General features: G+C 37.9%; 3 protein-coding genes across 4 annotated transcripts; all 3 read right to left on the reverse strand.

Annotated features, from left to right (window-relative positions):
• Nucleotides 1-248: 248 nt before the first annotated feature.
• Nucleotides 249-1,967, reverse strand: ccl34b.4 (chemokine (C-C motif) ligand 34b, duplicate 4). 2 transcript variants are annotated; one of them, XM_067377602.1, is made up of 4 exons: nucleotides 1,809-1,967; nucleotides 841-967; nucleotides 684-751; nucleotides 249-590 (listed from the first exon to the last, which is right to left on the reverse strand). In XM_067377602.1, exons 1-4 carry the CDS (start codon nucleotides 1,885-1,887, stop codon nucleotides 568-570), a joined length of 297 nt encoding a protein of 98 aa, XP_067233703.1. In that variant the 5' UTR covers nucleotides 1,888-1,967; the 3' UTR covers nucleotides 249-567. The 2 variants fall into 2 exon arrangements, with proteins under 2 accessions (XP_067233703.1, XP_067233704.1); XM_067377603.1 differs by lacking the exon at nucleotides 1,809-1,967 and adding an exon at nucleotides 1,456-1,615 and having other exon boundaries at nucleotides 250-590.
• A 1,109-nt stretch (nucleotides 1,968-3,076) lies between these two features.
• Nucleotides 3,077-13,925, reverse strand: LOC137013646 (eotaxin-like). Its single transcript, XM_067377601.1, has 5 exons — nucleotides 13,903-13,925; nucleotides 4,130-4,237; nucleotides 3,927-4,050; nucleotides 3,759-3,833; nucleotides 3,077-3,627 (listed from the first exon to the last, which is right to left on the reverse strand). The coding sequence occupies exons 2-5, from the start codon at nucleotides 4,200-4,202 to the stop codon at nucleotides 3,522-3,524; spliced, it is 378 nt and encodes a 125-aa protein (XP_067233702.1). The 5' UTR covers nucleotides 4,203-4,237; nucleotides 13,903-13,925; the 3' UTR covers nucleotides 3,077-3,521.
• LOC137013645 (uncharacterized) lies at nucleotides 11,213-13,985 on the reverse strand. Its single transcript, XM_067377600.1, has 2 exons — nucleotides 12,225-13,985; nucleotides 11,213-12,128 (listed from the first exon to the last, which is right to left on the reverse strand). Exons 1-2 carry the CDS (start codon nucleotides 12,297-12,299, stop codon nucleotides 11,571-11,573), a joined length of 633 nt encoding a protein of 210 aa, XP_067233701.1. The 5' UTR covers nucleotides 12,300-13,985; the 3' UTR covers nucleotides 11,213-11,570.
• Between the last annotated feature and the right edge of the window lie 2,987 nt (nucleotides 13,986-16,972).

The raw sequence follows: 16,972 nt of genomic DNA on the forward strand, positions 1-16,972 counted from the left end.
TATTTGGCTGTTACATTTCATGACCTACTCCACTAGATGGCGCACATTCTATTACTGTACCACAATATATTCTCTTGTAATTGGAAAAAATTACCCCCCCCCCCCCCCCCTCCATTCAGTTACAGTCAATGAGGATTGAATCTATGAACTTCAAAAAGGACTCGAAAGCAAAAGTATCAATGTAGTAGCTTATCCCACAGAAGAGATCAAAGTAATACTGTTCTGTAATGACGTGGGAGTGAAAAAAAAATAATAATAATAATATTTGGGTGAACTACTTCTTTAATGATTCAGCTTAAATATGATTAAATACAGTCCAAGCTGTTACAGAAAAAAGGCTGAATGTTTGTATGAAAGTAAGCAAGCACAGTTTCATTTTTTTTTCAAAAGTGCATTTAATTTTAAAGCATATAAAACAAAGCAATTAAGTGAGACATCTTTTAACGTTCACATAAGCTAGAAGGGTATCTAATGGTACTTGTTTTGGTAAAATAAACATAATATATATTCTCTTTTAATAGACTGATATATATATAGCTTTGCAGCATCTTCTATGCCTCCATTGGCTCAGTCCTCAATCTTCTTCAGACCTGGAGAAAAGATAATCATATTATGAGTTTTTTTTATTTTTTATCAATACATAAGCATCATATTAAGATGTCATATTAATATTAGGGTTGTACCTTCCAGTCTCTGTTGAATCCAGCGCGCTTTTGGATCAGAGCAGTACTTGTCCTTCACTGTGTAGAATCTGCAGGATAGATATACAGTACTATTGAAATGAACACAATATCAGGCATAGTAACGTCTGTGAAACTGCTCTGTGTCGAGAAAGCTTACATTATAGCATCCACACACGGACTCAGAGCATTCTGATGCTTGTATCCAATCAGTGTAATTTCAGGAGGAATTCTTCCCCTCGACACCGTCTTACAGCAGGTCACTCCAACTCTAGTGGGCCGACGAACTGAAAGAGAAAAAGAGATTGAAATCTCCAACGTACTTGTACAGTGCGTACTGTATACAGTATGTGTGAAAACAAGAAGATCTTGATCATGATAAGGGCTCCATCATTGAAAACAAAACCGTGAAATGAAAATGAAAGTTATATCATTCTTTATTCTCTCTGATGTTGTTCCAAATCTGTATGAATTTTTCTTCTGCAGCTGAACAAAAAATAAGATATTTTGAAAAACATTAATAACCAAATAGTTTTTTTTCCCATTGACTTCCCATTGACAGAAGAAAGTCAAGAGAATGAGTAAATGATGAAAATGGTTAGACTTTGGTTGCCTTTGGATTATGAAAGCATGTTGGTGTGAATTAAATGGATCATAAATGCAAAATCGGAGTATTAATATAAAAAAAAGTTCATTAAAATCAGCAGATCCATAGCAATCAGTACAAAAGACTCCTAAAAAACAAAAAAACCAATCCAATGATAACAAAACTTACAGTCGTTGACATGCTGCCCAGTAACACACACAAGAACCATCATCATCAGAGCTAATTTCCAGCAGAGGTGCATGATGTTTGCGTAAAATGTTCAAAAAAACCAAAAGAAGAAGATGTCTGCAGGATAGATTCTGTTTTGCAGGTGCTATCCAGACTCGAGTCCTTTTATATGGTCTTTTACAAGACAGGATATTGACTTCCTTTGCATCTCTAACCAGTAAGAGTGGCCTGCAAACCCCATGTGACAAACCAGTCGAATTCATGATCACAGCAGTGTGAAATCTGCAGTTTTAGGGACCTTCATAAGATTTCTCATTATCAGCATAATGTATACTACATGTTTAGTTACTTACAGTTGCCCAGTGCACCAGTGAAGCATCCAATGAGGGTGATCAGAACAGCGATGCTGATTAATCTAGAAGTCCAGGCCATAGCTCTTTATGTCCAGATCAAAGGAGTGTTGGTCAGTTAGTTGGTGTTGATAATGTGGGTATGTTATTATGAGGAGGTCTTTTTAAGAGACCGTAGCAGGCAGTTGAAATAATGCGTCACAAACTTACCACAACCTTTTTGAAAGCATTGCATCAAGTGATCATTTACCCTCACAAGCATTCACACCTCTCACCCACAATACAGTCAGTTTTACCCGTCAGCATAATTTATGAGAAACCAATATATCCCCCCCTTGGGGAAAAAAAATGACACAAATACCTCCTTTATTATTTTTCTGCAGGTGAAAACACAACTTGAAGCTGATGTGTTGAGTTTCTGATGTGTGTGTCATTTGATGCCCTGTAGTTCTTTTATATTTATCTATAACATCTATATCCGGGTGTTTCTTCAACTATGAGCACTTTTAATTCTGTGGATTTTTTTTTCTTCTCAGAAACATTTCAACCACATGCTCATTTCCACAACTTCTCACATGATGTGTTTATCTTGAAAAATCTCTAAGACAGTTTTAATGTGACCTTCATATGATTGAAGTAAAAAATGTGTTAGTTTGAATAAAAATGAACCCTTGGAACATAAAAAACTTGAAGCTAAAAGAATGTCCCACTATTATCACCTATTTTCAATATTATGTTGATTATAACGACAGACATTGATGTTGTGATATTCATGTGCATTTTAAAACGGATAGATCATAAGGTAATAATTATTTATTTCTTAGCTGGCAATTATTCAGTGATGTGATTGATGCCCATGAGTGTGTTATGTTGTTGTTTTTAGTTCTAATATTCCAACCGTCAGCCTGCCTGAGTTTTTGACAGATGTGGTAATGAGCGTGAGGGGTGAACTATGTTTGATTTTGGGGTAATTATAAATTATGCTGGAGATGTTCAAAATGCTTTTTGACATGTGGAGGCTGATATGTTAGGCTTGTCAAATTCGTTGAGAAAATCATGTTCGTTTTTCTTTTCTTTTTTCTTTTTCTTTTTTTAACAGGAAAGGAGGGATTCAAGGACTCAAGTTCACAAGACGTACCAACACGAGCAGGAAGAGGAATGAGGGAACGAGAGAATAAAGATGCTACAGAGAAAAGGTGTCTTCATTCCTGACAGAGGACCTCTTGCACACATTCAGAAACATCAACCACATGCAAAACCAGAAGTTGCTGATCATTGTTTATTTGTAGTTTCAGATTGCGCTCGTTCTTTTGCATATTCAACTGACAAAAATTTCCGTGTTTGTTCTCATACAAATCAGTTTGACATTCACTCAGACTTGCATCACCCTTCTTCACACAGGTTCATTTCCAGTACAATGAGTGAAATATATTTCCGTGTGAAACACAATATATGCATATTTTTATTACACACATTTGTTCTAAAACAGTTTCATTATCATTCAGTTTCTGAATAAACTGAATAAATTAGCAACTGTCACTGTCACATTGCATAACATCATATGTATTTGACAAAATATAAATATACTCAAATTACTAACTGTCACTTTAAAAATGTTCGAAATACAACAGCGAAATCTCTTAAACTTTAGAAATATTTTTAAAACTACTTAAGAGATGTGTTCTCATTATGAGTTTACTTTCAGATGTTCATGATTCATGAGCTCTCAGTTGATTGGGTAGATCCTGTCACATGAGTGTGCTCACTGATAGATGATGCTAGTGGTGGAGTGGAGGTCTGGTGTTTGTTTCTTTGAGCTCTGCTGTAAAACAAAACAAATCAAACAAAAAAACTATGTGAATACAAGAATACTATATTAAATATGCAACACTTTATGAGCTTGTGTTGTTACATATTCTGGTGTGTTTCACCACACTTGTGGGTTTAACTTACATAAACTGCATAACTTTCTCCTTCACCCATGGTTGTCTAGGATCACAGCAGAGCTCTCCTCGTTCAGTCTTAAAGCTGTCAAAGAGAATGAAAACACAGAAATATAACATCAGACTCTGTTGATCTCTAAGCATGGCATGTTTTCTTTAGAGGAACTGTGATTCTTACATGACGGCCTTCACACATGGAAGACTTTCATTTTGCCTCCTGACACCAATGACTGGATCTGTAAACTCTACTGTGGAGACGGCAGTACAGCATGAGTACTCCACCTGTGGTGCATGTGCTGAGACTGAAGAACAAGGTAAACCTCAATGTTCTGCATCGTTCCATCAGACAGAATAATATACAAACAGTTTAAAGCACTTTACCTGTTATAGTCCAGATCACAGATGCAATGAACACAACAGCCAAACTCCTCATGAGGATCCTTTGTGTCTCCATTGTCTCAGTCGATCTTCAACTCTCACTTGTTGTGTCTAAGAATATATTCAAGACTCTTACTAGTTCACCTTATATAGTCAATGAAGAGGAACTTAAACTGTTTGTACTAGAGATGATTTCATCATTGTTCTGTTTCATCAACATATCTGGTTTTCCTTGGAGTTTAGATTAGGAGTGAAGTCATTTGTCATATGTGTGTAAAGGTCTTCTGCTAAATGAATATATGTAAATGTAGATGGGACCTTTGTCTAATGAACTTCTTGGATGATATTTAATTTCTAACCTTTCCAGCAGTCATTTAACTGACATAAAGTCAATGCATGCTGAAAAAGATAGTTATTTTTAAAATTCTAATAGGACAGTGTATAAAAAAAAGTGTTTTTGTTTTATTAACTGATTCAAATATATTTTATCTTGTAACATTGACCCATAGTTAAGAAAAAAAAAAAAGAAAGGAAGAGCTGACGCCCTACTGTTTTTACACCTAAGAGGTTTGTTAGGTAGTTTTGCTAGTCAGTGGGATCGCGTGGGTCAGGTTTTCCATTTCACAATATTCTCAAACACCGATTCTCCATAACTGTCAAATTCTTCTGAAATTCAAGACACTGTCATCATTTACAGTATTATGAATGATATGAATAAATATCAACTGAGTTTGCAAAAATATTGCACTAAGCAGTGGGGTATTGAACTACTTATGCTGGTACGATTTGTCACTCTAAACTACGCAAAAATCTGGCTCTGTGCACGCATAGTACTCAAATCAAGCAAAAGAAAAAGAGTTCGACCAATCATAGAGCTAGGTTCATTTAATCAAATAGCCATATTATGGGGGATCTCCGGGATGGTGCCTTGCGATCACGTCCCCGTATTATTTGTAGTGATTATACTGTAATTTTTTTCCCCTTCCAGCCTCATACTCACCCTTCCCAGAGCAACACCCCATAAGCACCACCACACTCACTAATGCATATGGTATGCAACTGATCTAGGCAACTGATCTTTTTCTGAAAGACTGATTATGTGTATGTTATCAACAGGTCAATTTATTATAAGCATTATACTTATAACAACTCAACAGCTAAAGCCTAGTTCAGACTGCATGATTTTCAAAGTAGTCGGGTCACTGTTCTTTTCACACTGCATGACTATCTTGGCCAGCATTCAGTCGCTGCTGTGTTCAAACTGCACAATGGATCGGCGACAAAAGGTTTCACACTGCATGACTTTACAATAGGAAGAATCGCCGACAACTCTGTCTGGCACGCAAACTACGTTTCACAACCAAACACACGCGAGATGTGACAAGAAAACAACGCGATATCACACGTGCAAGACCGGAGTTCTCACATGAGACTGGGATTATTATTAAAAATGGTAGCCCGCAAGAAGCTTGCAATACGAATTGCCTGTGCGCTGATTTGCAGCGAAAACAAGAAAAAGAAAAGAAGAATATCGAGGAGGAAATGGTTGGGGAGATGCGAGGAACAAGGATTGTGTGTTCTGCAACAAGAGTGGTCTATAACTCCTCCCCGCTGCTCTGTATCTTGCTCTCTCATTGGCTGTCGGTCATCGCCGATGTAGTTTTCAGTCAGAACACTTTTCACACAGCAGGATTTTGAATCGCCGACAGGTCCAGATATTTAGCATGCCAAATATCTCACGGGTGTCAGCAACTCGTCTGCGATTCTCTCAGATCACGTCTTTGCTTATTCACACTGCGTGATTGTCACTCGCATGAACGAGCACCGATTTTCCTGGGATTTCGGGCATTTGTCGGCGATTTCTCAAAACCTGTCGGCGAGCCAAAATCAGGACTAAAATCGTGCAGTCTGAACTCGGCTTAACACAACAATTTACAGCTTGAGAGATTGGACTGATTTTCTACTGTTTAGTGTCAATCACCAGCTCAGTCAGTTAAGATCTACATTTAGCCTTAGATTTTACATGAATATGGTCCCTGGTAGTCTGGCTATCACCAGACCAAGCTCAATTTAAAATTGAACATTGGTCTGGGGAGTTTGCTATGTATTTCCTACTGCACAAGAGGCGTGATCAACGAGCATTATTCACACAATTGGATAGTCCTTCAACCAATCAGATCAACGATCCGGGTGACATACTTTTGCAGAGCGATGCGAAAACTCCAGACAGGTTTAGTTTGTATTGGTTTGCATTGATCAGCGGTTTGCAGAAGCAGCAATGGCATCGAGCGATTTTTGCAGGTTGTGCAAAAAAACATGAAAGTTAGTGATATTTACACCCAGTTGAGCAATTTGTTTGCTAAACTAAAGAAGTCATTTAGTATCGTCGAGAGGTTAAAAGGAATTGGATTGACGGTCGTGCGAGAGACGTCATTGTGTTATACCCACCTAGAGCCATAGAAAGAGCTCTGTACCCGCCAATAGCGAGCAAGGTGGATAAGCCAGTCCGTGATTGGTTCCTGCAAAAGTGTAACAGATGCAGCAGAAATGAATGTACAGGTTTCCAGACTGAGTTGCCGGGCGAAATCAAATCGCCGGCAGATCAGGCTGGGTTTACCCAGTCTAGGTTCACATTTAAGAGTGAAAGATGAGGCTTATCAGTATGTCACAATATCACCCTGTTTGGACCTTCTTTTCTGTTTTGCAACATTTCCTGCCAGTCTGTCATCATAGTTATGCATTTTGAGAGAAGCTTGCAATTCGATTCGATTTCAGTTACTTTGGATATGCTGTATATCAGGTACAGTACATGGCAGATTTTCTCAAGAAAAAATCTCTCAACTAATGCTGTAAAATATACATGGGAATCAGTTGGTAGGCTACTACATTAATATTGAAGGTTAAAATGAACTGATTTGTATACAAACTTAGGGAAATTTTTATAATAATAAAGTTATAATAGGCCTACTTGTCACATGTTCAGTTTAGTTCAGGGCTGCGGAAACAGAAATGGTGGCGCATTGAACACCCTGTTCTGATGACGCAAGAGTTGAAACTATGGCAGCTGAGAAGGCCATTCCTTGTGTTCTTTTTGAGGTATTTTCGGAGCCTGATTAAATCGTTATAAATACGTGTTTAATACTACAAAATGCGCTCAATGTTACAGTCACTGCCCTTGCCGTGCAGAATAAAAGAGAACAACCTAATCGAGTTAAGGGATTTGTGGAAACTTCTAATTATTGTGATACAACATTTGAATTTCACTTCATGATGAAAAGACAAACATTTCAGGTGAAGGATAATCCACTTCTTACCTCCGAGACAGTGTTGATCTAACTTATATTATTTTTATTGTTTGTATAGGCTTATCATTATTGCTGATCACTGTTGTTGTGATCTATATATATGATATTGTAATATTTACCAACTATACTCCTCTGATTATAGAAAAGTTTATTAAAGTGTCACATCACAATACAAGAGCAAAATATATAAGTATAGTATTTTTATGTTACATTAATACCCATTGTGTGAGTTGTCTCTTTAATACCGCGTGGTTTAGGCTATACATCTTGCCACTGATTGGACTGGCATTTCTGACACACCCACCAAACAAGAGAAAACGCATCTCAAACCCGTTGCACACCGTTGCAGACCGTTTACAGGAAACATGGCGTTCAACCCGGGTGTGTCTCATACGTTCTGAAAAGTGAAGCCACGGGCTCTTTGATCGCCCCCTGGAGGCTGGATGCAGTACAGGTCATAAACCCCGCCCTCTCAATGCAGTCGAATGAGACTTCAGTGAAAACTTAAAAATAAAGTCTGCTTCAAATAAAACTTTCTGAAAGATGGTTTTGGTCATTTAAGGTAGTTGTTATCACACTGATATATATTCAATTGTTCGTTTTTGTGATGATTTAGATTTTAGCTAGCAATTTGATTCTATAAAAACGGGGCGTGTCGTCATGATTCGAAGTTGATTGACAGGTTGTCTGAGGACTGTCGGAGCTTCGAGGGGAGATTGAAGATGTATTAACTAACTGTTAATTTTCGATTTCTTTGTCATTAACACCAACAAAATGAGTTGTTCAGCAGTAAACTGTACTAACCGACCTACAGGATCTGACGGATCACTGAACTTTTTTTCTGTAACATCAAATGTGGGCGTTATAAGCTAATTAATAAATGTTATTAGTTAAGATAACACACCTAATGTTAACCATGTCGGGAAAAAGCAGGTGATCGTTATCTGGCAGTTACTTATTATTTTTATGGGTATAAAATAATAATTAGCAGGACAAAACTAATGATAGCTTACTCTAATTACAGCAATCGATCTCCTGTAACGTTAGTTGAACTTGATTTAAAATGGCAGGACCGTTTCTGACGATTTAGAGTTGTTTCTAGTGGCATATTATATTGATTTTATCTACTGAATTTGCTGTTTCAAAAATATTATTGCTCTAGAAACAGAATAACCTATTATTTTATAGGTAGACTTTTAAATTGTGTATAATTTTTATTGTCTATTTAAAATACATGAATGATGACGCAGTCGTCTGGGCGGAAGTTTGATATCGCAACTCCGCCTCCGGCTCAACGGACGATTACTTCTGCGCATGCCCAGGCTCCAAACTTTTTTTTTTTTGACGTATTGCGTAACGTGTCAGCGCCCATTCATCAGCCCATTTTGGCTTCAGTTCAATACAATGGAAGGAAGCGACGTCGCGTCGTCCATCTTTTTTTACAGTCTATGGTTCAACCCGGAAAACGTAGCAAAACGTTGAGCACCGGTTTGAGATTGAACGTGCCACAGTCCTGGCTTGTCTGCATTAGCCCTCGTTAGTCACTATGGTTTCTAATTAGTCAAGTTTTGTCAGCTGTTTCCGTTTAGTAGTCATTTTTCTGTGTATTTAAGGGTGCGTTCACACTTGTAGTTCGGTTCGTTTGGTTCATTTGGTCTGGACCAAAGAAGAAAAAAAAACATTTAGTCCTTGTCCCGTTAGCGTTCAGATTGGCAATTTTATCACCGAACCTAAAGGCACAGGGATACATTCACAATGAGATTGGTCGGATTTTATGACGTATTGCCTATTTTGAAACGGAACTTACTGAACATCCAAAACAATGCTGTTTGCTGAGGTAAATGCGTTCGTTGTGTGTGCGTAGCCTGCATGTGATGGTATTTTGGCCAGCTGGGAACTCGTGAAAACAGCGGCGGGAATCCATCCGTCACACACACAAACGATCTGCTGCGTGGAGACGCGCGTCTGATGTCTGTGATGAGCAAACTCGCGACTATGACGAGAAAAACTGACATGCGTGAGGATTCTGTCCTTTTTAGGGTCTCGTCTTCCTGTTTTTGGTTCGTTTACATGTCTTTGGTCCGTGTTGCGTTCATATATCATTCGAACCGCACCAGAGTTCGTTTGGAAGCGGACCGAGACGCATCTTTTTAGCGGTCTCGGTCCGCTTGTTTGGTGTGCACCAGGGTTCGGATGGCAGCGTTCACATATGTTCAAATGAACCGCACTAACGGAGCAATCGCACCAGGGTTCGAACCAAACATGACAAGTGTGAACGCACCCTAAGTTCTTGTCTGTTCTATGTTCATTGTCGGTTATTGTTTATGTGTGAGCACACTTTTTCGTTTCTACCTGCTTGTTGAATTAAACCCTGTTTATTATTGTGAATCTGCACTCGTCTACCTTCGTTATGTAAATGTGACGTTACGTTTGTTTGTTTACAAATGCTGATTGAGCGATTACACAAGACATTATACGGATTTTGGTAAGTTGTACTGTATCTTTTAACATACATTTAGATGTTCATTCATGTTTATTTCACACTGTATCTGGTATTAAAGCGGAGGAGAGGATCAGTTCACGTGTGCTTCAGGCTGCCGCTTCTCTTGAACTGAGGCGCAACAGTGATCTGTCACGCTACATTAAAGAGCGGCAAATCCATGTCCTCGCACTTTTTTTAAGTGGGGATATGGAAATCCTTTTCCTTACCTCGTATATGGCATATACCTGTATATCACATAGACTACAGGTCCCCCTTGGGAGAAATCGCAGGGGCCCCACAGGGCTCCATGCAATTGCGTGCTTTGCATGGTGGGTAAACACGCTACTGGGTGACTGACAAAATTAATGCATAAGGCCTAACATTAAAAAGAGACTGCAAATCAACTGCAACACAAAATCCGCTCGATCTCCTTTCTTCTGCTCCCGCCGTCTGACAGTGACTGAATTCTCAAGCGAGGGCAGTACTTTACTTCTAACTAAGGAAGAGGATTAGGGCCAAGCAATAATAAAAAAAATAAAACCATCTCGAGATTTAAGTTGTTGAATTTCGAGATGTATGAAAACTAGCATATTAGTTACTGATGCATTTAAAAGTACCGTTGCCTCAGTGCTGCGTGAGCACTCTCTCATAAACAAATGTGCACACAAAGAGAGGGAAGTTCATTGTAAAATGAAAATTGACATGTTTGGTTTAAAATTTGTTCTTGCTTGTGTTATTTTTCTGTCAGAAAGCATTTTGAATTATCCACCCGTGTTTTTACATTACAAATAGACACCCTTTTTTCTGTGGGATTTAGTATAATATTTGGATATTGGAATAATTATTTTAATTATTTAATTTAATTATTTAACCCAATGTTTTTACTTTTTTCTAAAGGTTTGTTAATTTTAGATTAGTTTTCATTACAAAACCTGTATAAAGGACTGTCAGTTTAGTCGTAGTATGTAAATATAGCCTACTTGAAATTGCAAACAAAAAAAATATTTTAGTTCATATTACAGTTTTTTCCAATTGCTAACACACAATTTTTCAAACTAGTCTGGTTTTATCAAAACACTTAACACAATTCACAAAACCACACACCCAAACTGCAAAATACCTCATATATCCTGCAAAATGAAGCACTGCAACCGAAACTACACAGAGCATTATCAAAATCAAACTTTTGCATGAACTGGCACACACTTCATTCATATTACCAGATTTTTGCCTAACCACCTACACACTGTTGGGCATAATGAAAAGCACCCCCATCTTTAGTATGCTTTGCCATAATACTAAAATATGTATCAGATTGTTCACATGCACAGAAATATTTGCAGATACACACACATGCTGTTGCAATATTTTTATTTTTTTTCCTTCACTACAGTAAACAAGTCAGTACAACATAAGCACAGCAGATATATTTACATGGGACTGAACAAAAATATTCTTACAAAAAAAGTAAACTGAAAAAGAAAATTTCTGAAAAAAAATATATTACAGTAAAAAAAACAAAAAAAAAAAAAGGCAAGAAAAATTATTAGGCAGCATCTTGCCGCACAGCCGGGTCTGGCCACAACGCCTCGTCAACATCACAGGCAATATCTTCCCTTGCCAGACATCGAGGGAAGAAGCGCCTTGTGGGTGCAATTCAGGGATGGATAAGGCACTCATCAATCTCATCACATGCCTCTTCCATGGCCTGCACAAGAGGCATGCGCACAAAGGGCTGCCGGTCGTATACCTTCCACCGCCATGCCGAAAAGAATTCTTCTATGGGGTTCAGAAATGGTGAGTATGGTGGGAGGTATTGCACGAGAAATGTTGGGTGGTCAGCAAACCAGTTTTGGACTGAGGCTGCACGATGAAAGCTCACGTTGTCCCATACTACAACGTACCGGTTTCTTTGATGGTCTGCATCATTCATACGCTCTGGTGGTATGAGAATGTTGTGAAGTCTGTCCAGAAATGTGAGAATATGGGCTGTGTTGTATGGTCCAAGTTTGGCATGACGGTGGAGGACACCATGCATATTGGAGATGGCAGCGCACATTGTGATGTTCCCACCACGTTGGCCAGGAACATCTATAATGGCTCTGTGGCCAATGAGGTTTCTCCCTCTTCTTCTGGTCTTTGCTAAGTTGAACCCAGCCTCATCTATAAAGATGAACTCATGTGGGATTGCATGAGCATCCATTTCCAGTACTCCCTGAAAACAAAGAACAAAAATCACTCAATATGGTGTTATCCAGTACACTGGGAAACAATGTTGTGTGTAGTGTACTGCAGTCAATATAGTACTTACATCCACATATGCTCGTCTGAACTCTTTGTTTCTTTGAGAGTTTCTCTCAAACGGCACCTTATAAAGTTGTTTCATTCTGATTTGGTTTCGCTTGAGAATGCGAGCCAATGTGGACAGACTCGTTGAATGTTGTTGAATAAGGTGTTGTCTTGGATGATGTGGCTTTGAATTTCTCGTAATCTGATTTCATTATTTTCCAAAACCAAGTTTACAATGGCAGCTTCCTGTACCCCGGTGAACATTTGGCCCCTTCCTCCACCATGGTGTCGTCTCTCAGTCCTTTAGAAAAAATAAAATAAAAATATATATAGGGCTTGGACAATGCAGCCTAAATATTTTCCCCCACAGTAGAGTACATTGTACAGGAAACTTGTACAGTTCATGAATGGCTGATGTCATACACTAAGTAAACAGGTGTCACCCAACTGATACACTATGACATGGGGTATACTACATGTGTACTACATGAAATTTTGGTTACATACCTGTTCTCCAGTCTAAAGGTCCGGATGACAGAGGCGACAGTAAAACGGATCAAGTTTGGCTGCACTTTCTGTCCAGCCTCACGCATTGTCAACCCATGGTTGATGACATGATCTACTAAGGTTGCTCTGATTTCATTTGAAAGTGTTTGTCTTCTTTGGCCATGAACTCCTCTACCTGCTCTACCCCTACCTCTCACTCTTCCTCCCCCTCTTATTCTCAACCTCCCTCTTCCTCTTCCTCTTCCTCTCTCTGCAATGTCTTCCATTGTTGTTGTAAAAAAAAAGGTTCTCACCTGTGGTCTTTTCATAGTGCTTACATCCTGATTGAAGTGTTAACAATTAACCACTGAGGTGTTTGGCCAGGTAGCACATGTAATTGGCCAATTAGCTCATGTAGTGTCATTTTGAATGGCAGTGTTTTGAAATGGCAAACATGTGACTTTATGTCAGATTGTTGTGTCTTATGCAGAGAACTGTATTTAGTGAATTTAAAAAGTGCTATTTTGAAATGCAAAATGTGTGTAAAACAGAAAAGGTGTTTAGACTTTTGGAGATTTGAGAAGAAGTTTTGCTCTCTGTGTGTCAGTTTAAATAATTGTGCTGTGAATGTCATTTTAGTGTGTTAGCAATTGGAAAAAACTGTAAATAATTGAATGCGATTCACTTGTGGTTGTCAGTTTGTATAGGCACACATTATGTAATGCAATAGTAATCATGTATTTTAAAAAAAGCTTTTAAGCAGGTGTAGTGAAATTTTTGAATTGGGTCAAGTGCTTCCAATATGGATGTATATGAATATTAAATATGGATATTTTTATACACAAACACATTGCTTTGCTTCAGAAGGCCTTTATTAACACTCTGGAGCCGTGTGGAGTATGATGGATGGATGTGGATGGAAGCACTTTGTTCAGCTCATATTTATTGAACCCTATCACTAATAGGGTAATAAAATAATTTTATTTTATTTTGTACAATGAAAGTCAATGACCAGTATTGTTTTGGACTCCACTGGCTTTCATTTTATGGGCAAAAATAATTTCTGAAACATTCTTCTGAAGTTCTTGATAAGTTCACAGTTTAGGAGTGTGTAGTTTAGGATTTAGTCAAGTCTTCACATTTTACACCATTTATCAATCTCTTAAACTTTAAAAATAGCTTCAAAACACATAACTACTTCAAGATGAATTTACTTTGAGATGTTCATGATTCTTAAGCCCTCAGTTGATTGGGAAGATCCTCTCACATGAGTGTGCTCAGCTGGATGGTGCTGGTGATGGAGTCGAAGTCAGGGTTTTTTAGCTCTGCTGTAAAAAAAAATACTAAATACATACTAAATACTTAACACTTTATAAGCTTCTGTTACATATTCTGGTGTGTTTCACCACACTTGTGGGTTTAACTTACAAAAACTGCTTAACTTTCTCCTTCACCCATGGTTGTGTCCAATCAATGCAGAACTTTCCTCGTTTAGTCTCAAAGCTGTCAGAGAATGAAAACACAGAAATACAACATCAGATGCTGTTGATCTCTAATTGTGACATGTTTACTTTAGAGAGGAACTGTAATTCTTACATGACGGCCTTCACACATGGAAGACTTTGTTTTTGCATCCTGACACCAATGACTGGATCAGTAAACTCTACTCTGGAGACGGCCTTACAGCATGTGTTCACCCTCGGAACCGTGTTCTTCTGTGCATGTGCTGAGACTGAAGAACAAGGTAAACCTTAATGTTCTGCATCATTCCATCAGACAGAATAATATACAAACAGTTTAAAGCACTTTACCTGTTATAGTCCAGATCACAGATGCAATGAACACAACAGCCAAACTCCTCATGAGGATCCTTTGTGTCTCCATTGTCTCAGTCGATCTTCAACTCTCACTTGTTGTGTCTGAGAGAATATATTCAAGACTCTTACTAGTTCACCTTATATAGTCAGTAAAGAGGAACTTAAACTGCTTGTACTAGAGATGATTTCATCATTGTTCTGTTTCATCAACATATCTGGTTTTCCTTGTAGTTTAAATTGGGAGTGAATTAATTTGTCATGGTATGTGTAAATGTCTTCTGCTAAATTAATATACAGTTGCAAGAAAAAAAAAAAAGTGAACCACTTGCAGAATCTGAGAAAATTTGAATCATTTTAACAAAATCAGAGAGATCACACAAAAATGCATGTTATTTTTTGTTTAGTACTCTCCTGAGTAAGATATTTTACATAAAAGATGTTTACATTAAGTCCACAAGACAAGAAAATAGCTGAATTTATAAATATGACCCAGTTCAAAAGTATGTGAACCATTGATTCTCAATACTGTGTGGTTACCTGATGATCCACGACTGTTTTCATGTTTTGTGATGGTTGTTCATGAGTCTCTTGTTTGTCCTGAGCAGTTAAACTGAGCTCTGTTCTTCAGAAAAATCCTCCAGCTCCTGCAGATTCATCAGTTTTCCAGCATCTTTGCATATTTAAACCCTTTCCAGCAGTGACTGTATGATATTGAGATTCATCTTTTCACACTGAGGACAACTGAGGGACTCAAACACAACTATTAAAAAAGGTTCAAAAATTCACTGATGCTCCAGAAGGAAACACGATGCATTGAGAGCCGGGGGGTGAAAAAAACTGATGAATCTGCAGGATCTGGAGGATTTTTCTGAAGAACAGAGCTCAGTTTAACTGCTCAGGACAAACAAGAGACTCATGAACAACCATCACAAAACATGAAAACAGTCGTGGATCATCAGGTAACCACACAGTATTGAGAATCAATGGTTCACATACTTATGAACTGGGTCATATTTATAAATTCAGCTATTTTCTTGTCTTGTGGACTTAATGTAAAACATCTTTTATGTAAAATATCTTACTCAGGACAGTACTAAACAAAAAAATAACATGCATTTTGTATGATCTCTCTGAATGTGTTAAAATTATTCATATTTTCACAGATTCTGCAAGGGGTTCACATACTTTTTCTTGCAACTGTATGTAAATGTAGATGGGGACCTCTGATAAACTTTTTGGATGATATTTAATTTCTAACCTTGCCATCAGTCATTTAACTGACATAAATTCAATGTATGCTGAAAAAAGCTAGTTATTTTTTAAAATATCAATAGGACATGTATCAAAAAAGTGTTTTTGTTTTATTCAGTGATTCAGCTATATTTTATCTTGTAACGTTGACCAGTTGTAAGAAAAAAAAAAAGGAAGGAAGAGCTGACGCCCTACTGTTTGTTCACCTAAGAGGTTTGTTAGGTAGTTTTGCTATTCAGTGGGATCACATGGTTCATGTTTTTCCATTTCACAATATTCTCAAACTACAATTCTCCATAACTGTCAAATTCTTCTGAAATGCAAGACACTGACTTCATTTACAGTACATGAATAAATATCAACTGAGTTTGCAAAATATTGCACTAAGCAGTGGGGTATTGAACTACGTATGCTGGTACGATTTGTCACTCTAAACTACGCAAAAATCTGGCTCTGTGCACGCATAGTACTCAAATCAAGGTTGTCAGGTGTCAGTTTGTATAGACCCTTTTACTGTTTGTACACAATGATGACGTAGCAACGTATGCGCGCGCATTTTGGCAACGGAAGTGGTGTTGTTCCCCATAGGTTCTAACGTGTTAGCAACTCCGAAAGTGACATATATCTACAGCTTCGCGAGCGGATTAAGCAACACAGACAGATAAAGTTATTTTAAAAAGTTGAATTTATCAAATGGTATCCGGCTATCAGATTTGTGTAGTCGAGTGGATAGAAGACGTTAGAAGATGGCCAAATACAGTGGCCAGATATATATACATAAACCAGGGCTCTCAAGTTTTAAAGATAGGCAAGAATGACAAATATCCAACAACAATGACATGATTTTTAAAGTGACCAATAACATCAATGATGTAATACACTATAATTTATTTAGTGCTAATAAAATTATTAAGCCTATTTGGAGAGAGATGTTTAATGTGACAAAATGTCAGTCATCGTGTGATAACGAAAATATAACTAGGTCTAGACTACTGAGCAGGTGTTTTCAGTGAACAGGCTGTAAAACGGTTGACTAAGTTCAGACACTCATGAAAAACTGATGCTGATTATCTGGGAAACATTCTATAACAGCGGTCAAGTTGTCATTGTTTGTGTCAAATCATGACTTATTCTGTGCTCAAAGTGATGCTCAGAGCTCCAGTGGTTTCCTCTGTGGGTGAACGAGGATAATGGTTAACAATTCCAGGATATGCTT

This window comes from Chanodichthys erythropterus, chromosome 23 (assembly GCF_024489055.1).
Source record: "Chanodichthys erythropterus isolate Z2021 chromosome 23, ASM2448905v1, whole genome shotgun sequence".
NCBI lineage: Eukaryota > Metazoa > Chordata > Actinopteri > Cypriniformes > Xenocyprididae > Chanodichthys > Chanodichthys erythropterus.

Excerpts from the sequence above, each read along its gene's own strand:
- ccl34b.4 (XM_067377602.1), bottom strand. The coding sequence starts at position 1,887 with ATGGCCTGGACTTCTAGATTAATCAGCATCGCTGTTCTGATCACCCTC. Across the intron at positions 752-840 it reads CCGTGTGTGGATGCTATAAT|ATTCTACACAGTGAAGGACA; the intron begins GTAAGCTTTCTC and ends TCTATCCTGCAG. Across the intron at positions 591-683 it reads GATTCAACAGAGACTGGAAG|GTCTGAAGAAGATTGAGGAC; the intron begins GTACAACCCTAA and ends TCTTTTCTCCAG.
- LOC137013646 (XM_067377601.1), bottom strand. The coding sequence starts at position 4,202 with ATGGAGACACAAAGGATCCTCATGAGGAGTTTGGCTGTTGTGTTCATT. Across the intron at positions 4,051-4,129 it reads TGTGATCTGGACTATAACAG|TCTCAGCACATGCACCACAG; the intron begins GTAAAGTGCTTT and ends CTTGTTCTTCAG. Across the intron at positions 3,628-3,758 it reads GAGAAAGTTATGCAGTTTAT|CAGAGCTCAAAGAAACAAAC; the intron begins GTAAGTTAAACC and ends TTTGTTTTACAG.
- LOC137013645 (XM_067377600.1), bottom strand. The coding sequence starts at position 12,299 with ATGAAACAACTTTATAAGGTGCCGTTTGAGAGAAACTCTCAAAGAAAC. Across the intron at positions 12,129-12,224 it reads TCAGACGAGCATATGTGGAT|GGAGTACTGGAAATGGATGC; the intron begins GTAAGTACTATA and ends CTTTGTTTTCAG.